The sequence below is a fragment of the Tupaia chinensis genome, unplaced genomic scaffold, assembly GCF_000334495.1.
Source record: "Tupaia chinensis unplaced genomic scaffold, TupChi_1.0 Scaffold000081_1, whole genome shotgun sequence".
In the NCBI taxonomy this organism is placed as follows: domain Eukaryota; kingdom Metazoa; phylum Chordata; class Mammalia; order Scandentia; family Tupaiidae; genus Tupaia; species Tupaia belangeri.
Window position 1 is genome coordinate 4,505,966 of NW_006159542.1, and position 10,112 is coordinate 4,516,077.

The window sequence follows — 10,112 nt, forward strand, 5'->3', positions numbered from 1 at the left end:
GTCTTCTTGCTTTGTTTTCTGAGCATGTCTCTTCCTGACTATCCTCAGAGTCAGATTTTATCTTCCTGTCATCCTCTACTGAATAATACCTGCCAAACTGAATGTCTTTAGCTGGTTTTCAGATCCTTTTCCATGATGCCATGGGAGTCTGAGCCCTTAAGACCTATGGCCAATAGAATGTGAGTTTGTTGCCGTCTCTAGATTTCTGAAGCTCCCTCTGATCCAGTGTTTTTTCCTGTGCGCGGGGCCCTGTCTGTTCTTTTCTAGACTCTGGGCTCATGTCCTGTGATACACTCTGGGCACCCATCACCAGCCACCCTGTGCAGAGAGAGCCGGTGCCCACCTGCAATCCCATGGGCTGAGAAAAAAATTTGATACATCAATAAGAAAAAGGACTGTGACCTCCTTTCTTCTCTCTTCCTCCTGGAGGCCATTGGGTGTTTATGGGAATGACCTGAAGTTCATTCGTTCTCTCCTTCCTTCTCCCCTTCCTTCCTTCCTTCCTTCCTTCCTTCCTTCCTTCCTTCCTTCTTTCTTTCTTTCTTTCTTTCTTTCTTTCTAAATAAAAATGAGAAAAGTTGGAGGGTAAAACCTCTTCCAGTTCCTTATTTCTCCCTGCTTTCCAGCCTGGCCCTTCCTTTTCTCCCTTCCTCTTTCCTTTTCTTCCTTCTCTTCCTCCTCTTTCCTTTTTTCTTGGTTTCCCCTTTCCCTTGTTTTTAGTTGTAGAAGTTCATGGTTATGTCTGTATGGCTAAAATCACAATAGTGATAGGTTGAAATTCCGCTTACTACCCTCCCTCCAATTCCCAGTCCCTTCCCTAGAGGGCGATCACTGTTTTTCAAATTTTTATTTATTGGATCATCAGGAAAGTCGTGATGTGTTTTTTTGTGCAAAAACACATCATGACTTTTCTAACGACCCAATGTTTATTTTTATTGCAGAAGGCATAGCACTTACCAGACAGAGAGAGAAAAAGAAAAAAAGAGGAAGCACCTTCCAGTGGGGTGTGGTCTTGCTGCAATCCTCATTCCTCCATTTCTACATCCCATCAAGATTTTAGGCACACACACCCACAGGTCCAGCATGCTTTTCAAGCCACCAGGGCTGGGATTTGAACTGGATTCTCAGGTGGGATCTCGCTCCACGTGCACAGCACCTGTCTGCTACACTACAGAGCTGACCGCGATTGCTGCTTCTTCTTCTTTTTTTTTTAGAATTATTTCATTTAATTAATTAATTTATTTTTATTTGAACATAGAGAGAGGAGAGAGAGAGAGAATGAGAAAATGAGAAAGCAAGCCACCAGGTCTGGGACTCAAACTGTGGTTTGCCATGTGGGAGTCCAGCGCCCTTAACCACCATGCCACCTGCCGGCCCCATAATTGCTTCTTAAAAAAAATTGCCAGAGGACACGTGTGCCTACCAGAGTGAGACAGAGAAACAGAGAGAGGGAGAGAGAGAGAGAGGAAAAGGGAGAAATCACCCTGCAATGGGGCATGGTCATGTGGCAATCCCTTCTCCATTTCTCATTCAGTTGGGATTTGAGGCACAAACATACTTATGCCTGGCATTTTTCAAACCTCGGGGGCTGGGATTTGAACTGCAATTGGCTATAAGGGGTCTAGTTCCTTTAACCAGGGGGCCATGGGGTCAGCCCAATCACTGTTTTTCACATAACACCCTTTCAGAACACACACATACACACACACACACACTATATGATTGTTCTGCAATGCGTTTCTTCCTTTTAGAATCTTGTTACAACAGTACTCCCAGGCCAGGCCAGCGGGAGCTCCCCCATTCCTTGTAACGGCCCTATTATTCCAGAGTACTGCTGTACATGGCTTACTGAACCAGCCGCATTTCTATCGACTCTCAGGGGCTTCCATTGGTTCTTATTTTAAACAGTGCTGTCATGCCAGCCTCTGTGCACATGTGTGGGTTTTCTTCTGCGAGAGTTATCTGGGATGAAGATGGCTGGGTTGAAGGATATGCACGTTTAAATTCCATTAGATATTGCTAGAAATTACCTCTGTCCACACACCCTCTGACGGGGTATGAGAATGCCCGTTGTTCCGTATCTCTACCAGCGTTTGACAGTGGCCCTGCGGTGACGCTTCAGCACCCATCTGGGCTCCTTGTATGGTAGTGAGCTCCCCATCTCCAGAGGGAAAGGGATGAGGCCGGGAACTCCTGCGGGAGGCATTGTAAAGGGAGTCCTGATGGGATGAGACTGCTGAACTGGGAGACTTCTGAGGTCCCCTCCACCCAGAGGCAGCGGAGTCTTCGAGTGGCTTCACGTGAGCAGAAGAGTGTTCCTGTCCATTTTTCTCTGGTCTTCACCCAACGAGGAGCTGAGCCGAGGCTGTTTCTGCTGCTCTTTCCTTAGGTCAGCTGAAGCTGTCGATTGAGGCCCAGGACCGGGTTCTGCTGCTCCACAGTGAGTAGGGCTGAGTGTGAACTCACCAAGGAGGGGAGGGATGGGCTGACCATGGGCCGAGGCTTCTCCCGTCTTCACAGAGTCCTGCTGTGTGTCTATTGAAAAAAGTGGCTTTTTCTCTTTCTACAGACCTGGTCCCACCCTGATGTGTCTGGAGGCCACCCAGTGGGCTGGTCTCCCTAGTGAACTGGGGCTGTCCCTGGGCACCTCAGCATTGTCCTGGCCCTGGTGAAGGAGGGCTACAGGGAGCTTACCTGCCGTTCATTTTCTCTCCCACTCTCTCCTCTTTCTCTGTTTCTCAGTCAGTCATTCTCATTCACCGACAGGCAGAGCAGTGTCGTGGTTGCGACCGTAGTATTCGGAGCCAGAGCACTAATCTGCATCCCGGCTCTGATACTTTACTTGCTGTGTGACCTGGAGCAAGCGCAGTTCTCTCATGTCAGCTGGTGGTGAAATAGCATCTGTCTTACGTGTTATATGAGCATTAAATGAGTTAATATCAGTAAAGGGCCTCCAGTAGGGCCTTATTTTGAAGTAAACCCTGTCTCCATGTTTTAAAAAATAAAATAGGAGACCAGCAGATGGTGTAATGGTTACATTGCTGGGTTCCCACATAGTGGACCGCAATTCGAATCCCAGACCTGGCAGCTTGAAACTCATGCTGGGCACGTGTGCGTGCGTGCCCAGAATCCCATGAGTAGAATGGTGGAGAAGGGATTGTGGTGTGGCCATCCCCCCCTGGGGAGTGATTTCTTACTTTCTGTCTCTCTGTCTCTCTGGTGAGTACACATACCCTATAGCAAAAATCTCTCTAAAAAAAAAAAAAAGAAAGAAAAGAAAATAGAAAGCCACAATATCCAAAAATAGTGACTGAGCAGCCAGGGACCTCAACTGGCAGAAGTGTCTACCCCTGTGAAGGTGGTGCTGATAGGATGCCAGGGAAGGCTTGGCAAAGGGGTGATGTCCACACTGTATCCTGAAAGAGGCACAGACCTGAGCCAGGCAGAGGGAGTGCAGGGCCAGGCACTTCATGCAATGGAGCTGCCAGTGCAAAGGCCTGGGGGATCAGAGGGAGCCTGCTGCATTCGGAGGAGTGCATGGGAGGAGTCCTGCTTTACCTGTGCGTTTGTCCATCTGCACATCCTTCCATACAGCACATGAATAGTAATAGTTACCGAGCTGGTGTCAGGGCCTCACTGTCTGGACTCTTCTGTTTAGCCAGAAGTCCCTGCCTATCTCCCCAGCCTCCCTGGCTCATCCTGCTAAAGGCACCGTCCACCCCCTTCCCTACTCAGTTACTTGCACCTTTATGAATGCATCCTGCTCCCCCATCTCTGTGCCTTTGAACCCAGTGTTCCATGTCTTTGGAATCACCTTCCTTCTTTTTTTGAACTCCTTTGGAAAAGCAACTCCTCCTCCCTCTGATTTTACAAGAAATATGCCTGCCTCAATCACCATTAAGACTCAGGAAGGAGTCTTATTTTTTGCCTTATTTTTCCCCCTCCAGGAATTGTCCCCTTCCCCCTCCCCCCATCTCACCTGCCTGGGCCAAGTCTGTTGCTTCCTGCTCTGCGCCCTCATCACAGCCCTGAGTACACTGTACCACCCTGAGGCTGGTCTTTCTGCAAGACTGGAAGTGTGGCTGGGGCCAGGGCCAGGTCTGCCTCACCATCTCTGGTAGCCAGAGAGACCCAGGGGGTGATGAGGCCTGGATCCTGCCCTCAAGAACCACACCCTTGAGGGGAGGGATGCACGTGGAAGCAGTAACTTGGATACCAGGTGGGGTAGACCAGCAGGCGCCTGGGGTCCTCCGGTCCTGGCCTTGGGGGTCCAAGGTGACGTTCCCAAGGACCAGCAGAGGGCTGTTCTTTGCCTGCCAGGGCCCGATTCCAGCTGTGCAAACAGTGTTTGCAGAGTGCACCTTGGCCTGCACCGCTCCATTTATCCTGCACAGTTTGCTTTGGCTTCACCCCAGTCTCAGGCCCTTCATCCCTTTCAGCCTGTCCTCATTCCTTCCTTTGGCTTCCCAGGCCTCACACTTCAGACTATGGCAAGCGCAGTCAAAATCAAACAGAGAAGAAAACAGAAAGGAGGAGCAGGTGCCATCCGGTCTGTTGTCTGGTTTCTGTAGACCTCAGGCAAATGGGCCATGCTGCTTTTGATGCAGAACTGCAGCCACCCCACACCTGTCCCTTGTTTTTGTTTTTGTTTTTGTTTTTTAAAGTATTTATTGAATTTTATTTGTTTATTATTTTTCTTCAATTTGGCCAAAGAGAGAGAGGGAGAAAGAAAGAGAGAGAAAGCAAACCACCAGGTCCAGGATCCGAACCATGGTTGGCCATGTGGGAGTCCAGCACCTTAACCACCATGCCGTCTGCCAGCCCCCCTCCCCCTGCTTTTGTTTATTATTATTTTTTTCTGTAGCAAACCTTTGTTGAGTGGTCGCTTATTTGTCAGGTACTCTACAAAGCACGTTAGACCCTTATCTCATTTGTCTGGCACAACTACCATGTCAAGTGCATACTGTCATCACCAACATTGAAGAATGACAAGTCTGGTCTCAGAGAGGCAGAACCACTTGTTCTAATTCACATGGCTCATAAGTGGGGCCGCTGGGATCCATGCTTGGGTCTGCCTAGCCCTGGAACCCAAGCTTGTGACTCCTGTGCTCCGTCTCCATCCACAACATGCTTACTGGATACAGTGAGGTCTCCAGAAGGCCATCTTGTATGGTAGAAAGAGCACTGGACTCAGAGTCAAAAGATGTTTTTTTTTTTTTTTTTTTTTTTTTGAATTTGGCATATGGCTTAGGCACTCGCCAGAGAGAAAGTATCCCATAGGGCATGATCATACCAATCCCTTCTCCTCCATTTCTCCCTCCTTTCAGGATTTTGGGAGCACATGCACATGTGCCCAGTGTGTTTTTCAAGATGCCAGGCCCACGACTTGAACTGTGCACTCAGCCATGTGGGATCCAGCCACCTTACCTACCATGCTACTGGCTAGACCCGAAATATAAGTTCTAAATCCAGCTGTCATTCTCTTGGTCTGTGATTTGGGGCAAGTTTCTTACTGTTTTTAGGGCCCACTTTGTGGCCTCATTTCCCCCATTAAGTGAGGGGCATAAGCTCTCTTCCTGTTGTAATCGTCAGGGAATTGAGTGTAATGTGCTCAAACGGAGGCTATTTGGGTGGTGCCGGAGTGTGGGGGAGAGTGGGAATGGATTGGAATGGGGAGGGATTAATGTCCCATGGGGGTTATTCAGATTAAGCCTGGTAGCACATGGCCATTATACTGCTGCCCCCAGCTATCCCCTGTCGTATTTCAGATCTTCTAACATGTATGTGTGTGTGTGTTCCCATTCACCCACCCCAACCCCACCATTTTAATTCTGTTTTAGTTATAGAAGGAAAAGGCCTGATGAACAAAGAGCCTGGCGTCTGTGATCCCTATGTGAAGGTATATGATGGTGGGAGGGTGGGTGGGCAGGGTTGAGGGGCCATGTCCCTGGGTTCAGTTAGAAGGTCTCAACACAGCTGTAGGTCTGTGTGGGACCATTCGAAGTGGTGGCTACCATCTCAATCATTCGGTCAAGTTGGTAGTTACGAGGAGCAGTGATAAGGCTCCATGCTAGCTAGGATCCTTCCTGTAGCCTGGCTTGATCCCAAGGATTTCCTGTAAGAGCTAGAGCTAGTATATCTATCTATCTATCTATCTATCTATCTATCTATCTTCCTATCTATCATCTATCTACCATCTGTTTGTCATCTATTGTCTATCATCTATCTATCTATCTATCTATCTATCTATCTATCTACTAACATCTATCTACCATCTACTTGTCATCTATCATCTATGATTTATCTATCTATCTATCTATCTATCTATCTATCTATCTATCTTCCTATCTATCATCTATCTACCATCTGTTTGTCATCTATTGTCTATCATTTATCTATCTATCTATCTATCTATCTATCTATCTATCTATCATCTATATACCATCTATTTGTCATCTATTATCTATCATCTATCGATCGATCTATCTTCTTTCTATCATCTATCTTTCTATCTCTCTCTCTATCTTCTATCATCTACCATCTATTTGTCATCTATCATCTATCTGTATCTATCTATTATCTATCTATCTATCTATCTATCTATCTATCTATCTATCTATCTATCTATCAATCATTGCCAGAGGGTGCCTGGATCACCAGAGAGAGGCAGAGAGACAGGTAGAGAAAGAAGTAGAGAGCATCCTTCAATAGGGTGTGACTGCTTCTTGATCCCATTTTCATTTCTCCATCCTGTCAGGATTTGGGGCACACATGCACATGTGTCTGGTGTGTTTTTCAAGCTGCTGGAATCAGGATTTGAACCGTGGGATCTGGCTCCCTTAACCTCTAGGCTACAGGACTGACCCAAGAGCTACAATCCTAAGGGTGATCTTGGTCATTGACATTGGTGGGCATAGCGAATGTGTGGTTGACTTAACTCCATAGATAATTCTCTTCTTGGGAACAGCCCACGTCTTCACCTCCTGTCTCCCAGAATAGAGGCAGGGCCTCCAGGTTTGGACAATAGAGTGGATGAACATCTCCAAGGGCTGGAAGAGCTTTCTGTGTTGGGCTCTTGCAGTGAAGTTAGAGTCCCTGCAGGGGCCAGGGCTTACTTCAAGCCGGTGCCAAAGGCCACACCCATGTGTGGCAGCCAGGGTGCCAGTGCAGGCCAATGTCTCACCCTGCATTCTTCTCTAAGTCCTCAGGCTGGTCAGAGGCCCCTGCTGGCATGGACTTGATTGGGAACAGGGCAGGGCCCCTGAGGCTGGGGAAGACCCTGCACTGGGATAAGAGCTTGGATTTGGGTTCTCAGCACGGGGCTGACCCAGAGCCTCTGCAAAGGAAGCATTTGGTGGCTGCCAGGGACTTAAAAGCAAGGGCACCCTTTGCATTTGGGGAAAACCTCTCCACTTGGAGGAAGAGCAGGGGCGATGAAGTTGCACCCCATCTTTGGCTGATCCTCCTTTCCATCTCCCCCGACCTGCCGAAGCTCTGTCTTGCCATGTGACTCCAGTGCGCTGGTTCCTTGTTCCTGTCTAGCATTTGACTGGGAACGCCACCCTGTCCTCTGCAGAGGCTGGTGTGAAGGTTATAGGGAGCCTCGAACTTGGAGCTGAGCTGAGTCAGCTGCTGGGCTTGGATGAATACCGGACCCTGAGACAAGCTAACACTTACTTTTCTTCCATCCAAGATTTCTTTGATCCCTGAAGAGAATCGAGCTCGCCGTCAGAAGACACAGACCATCCCAGACTGCCGAGACCCAGCTTTCCATGAGCACTTCTTCTTGTAAGTGATGGGGGGGTGGGGAGCGAGCCCTCAGCCGAGGGGAAGGAGTGTTTACCTGGAAACAGCTCCATTTGCCAAATGTCGAACTAGATCTAACAAGAAAACAGCGGCTTCCAAAAGCTGTCTTTGTTTTTCTTTCACTGTGTCCTTGCATTCCTGGCACCAGGCCCAGCAGCGAGGACCACAGTGACAAGGTATCACTTGGCTGGTTCTTTTAAGGAAAATGCCCAGCCTGGGGCTGGCAGCTCCTGAAAAGAGTAGGCACTTTCCCACTGTGGCTCGGGTCACGCTTTCTCCTTGAGCAGAAAGAATTTTCCAAGCTGAGGTGGTTTTGTCTCCCCGACCCCCTTTTAATGTAAACTTACTAACCTCGCTGAGCCTTGGCTTTCTTGTTTATAAAATGGGGCTAATAATAGCACTCACCTCTGAGAGTCTGAGGTGTAAATGGGACAGTGTGACAGAAGGCCTGGCAGAGAGGTAGCTATTACTGTTGTTATTGTTATTATTTCTCTCCCCATCTCTGAACTCTGGGGCCACTGGGAAAGGAACAAACTTTCTGTACTTTCCTATTAGTGAAATCTAGCAATAATGTTTCATTTTTTTTTCTTCCCTTACTGCACATGGCCATTTTGCTTATTGTAGATAAATAGAAAACATAGATGAGGCCTGGCTATGGGAGCACAGGTGCTGTTTTACAAGGCTGGATGCCATATGGAAGATCAGGGTTCAGACCCTGGTCAACCTGCACACAACCATGATCCCGGCTGGCTAGAAAGTCTCGCGGATATGTGTCTTTGTGTTTGTGTGGTGGGGGTTGTGGCATGGTAAGTCCCTGTTGAGGTTGCTTGTGTTTGTCTTATCTCATGAAAGAAAGAAAATAAATAAACTTTAAAAAAAAGAAAATATAGATGAGTAAGAAAAAGAAAATAGGAAACTCCTATAGCTTTACTACCCACAGGCAGACATGCCTTGCTGTATGGTAGACCCTCCTTGTATGCAGTCTTCACTTTCTGCGGTTTCAGTTACCCATGATTACCTGTGTTCTGAAAATACAGAAGTATTTTAGGAGAAAGAGAGAGAAAGAGAGACCATGTTCATATAACTTTTATTAACATACTGTTATAATTGTTCTGGCTTATCATTAGTAATTGTTGTTAATCTCTTAACTGTGCATGATTCATAAATTAAGCTTTATCACAGGTACATGCGTGTAAGAAAAAACACGTATTTACGGTGTTTGTTACTGTCTGCAATGTCAGGTATCCACCAGGGGCCTTGTAACATTCCCTGCAGATTAGAGGGGACTACTGCTTTTCTTTTTGGACCTTTGTATGGGTGTGTATGTGAGAGCGTGTCGATGTTTATAGAAATGCACTTTTTGGTATGAGTGTTGGAACCTCCAGGTTGTCCTCCATGTAATAGCAGCTCTGTTATGCACGTAGGTCCTCGTCTCCCACACTGTTTGTACTATCGTTTGTTTAACCAGCTGTTTAGGTTATTTCCAGGTTTTTACAGTTATGACCAACTCCCTGGGTCTGGCCTGAAGCTTGGTCTTACTAACGCTCTGCTCGTCCGATTTGCTTTGCAGTCCTGTCCAAGAGGAGGATGATCAGAAGCGTCTTCTGGTCACTGTTTGGAACAGGGCCAGTGAGTCAAGGTGAGGAACTGCTGGCTGGAGGGAGACCCTGCTCTGGGCTAGTGGGTGGCTGCTGGGTGCCGGCATCCCACGGGGGGCTGTTAGTGCTTGCTGGCCAGATGGGTAGTCATGGCAACACTAAATGCAGAGGCTGCTGCTCCGGGTCCCCATGGTCCAGGTAGACCAAGGACTGTGATAGTCATGAGCATTTGCTGAGCACTTGGCCACTCTGGTGGCCTCTGGGCTGGTCCACCAGCCTCCCGGTGGACTCTGGTCCCTCAGGGACTTCAGGCATGGCATGGAGATAAGGGACAGCAGCGACACTCACATACTCAGCTCCACGGGACTCTAAGCACCATGAATATGGGCCTGTTCTCTTTTTGTTACCACTCTACCTACCGCCTGGTACGTGGATGTATAATGCATTTTCTTCAATATGGTTGTATGAACAAAGGACAGGAATGAGCAGTAAGCACAGTTCACTGTGGGCTGAGACGATGCAGGAAGGCTTCATAGAAGAAGTGGGATTTTGAACACGGACAGAGATTCAGAATAAAACAAGGAGAGGTTGGAAAGGGCATTCCAGACAGGGCAAGGCATGGGCAAGGGCAAGGAGGCAGGAATTTACCTGGTGGGCTCAGGCTGCCTCGAGGAGGCCCTTTGGGGAGCGGGGGGGGGGGGGGGAGGG

General features: G+C 48.1%; 1 protein-coding gene across 4 annotated transcripts in view; it reads left to right on the forward strand.

Annotated features, from left to right (window-relative positions):
• RGS3 (regulator of G protein signaling 3) overlaps positions 1 to 10,112 on the forward strand; it is a 158,657-nt gene that overhangs the window by 31,857 nt on the left and 116,688 nt on the right. For all 4 annotated transcript variants that reach the window (XM_014585618.2, XM_014585638.2, XM_027769509.1 and 1 more), the window contains 4 exons: positions 2,390 to 2,440; positions 5,841 to 5,899; positions 7,694 to 7,788; positions 9,377 to 9,445. In XM_014585618.2, the coding sequence (XP_014441104.1) occupies positions 2,390 to 2,440; positions 5,841 to 5,899; positions 7,694 to 7,788; positions 9,377 to 9,445 (274 nt within the window). The remainder of the gene's footprint in view (positions 1 to 2,389; positions 2,441 to 5,840; positions 5,900 to 7,693; positions 7,789 to 9,376; positions 9,446 to 10,112) is intronic.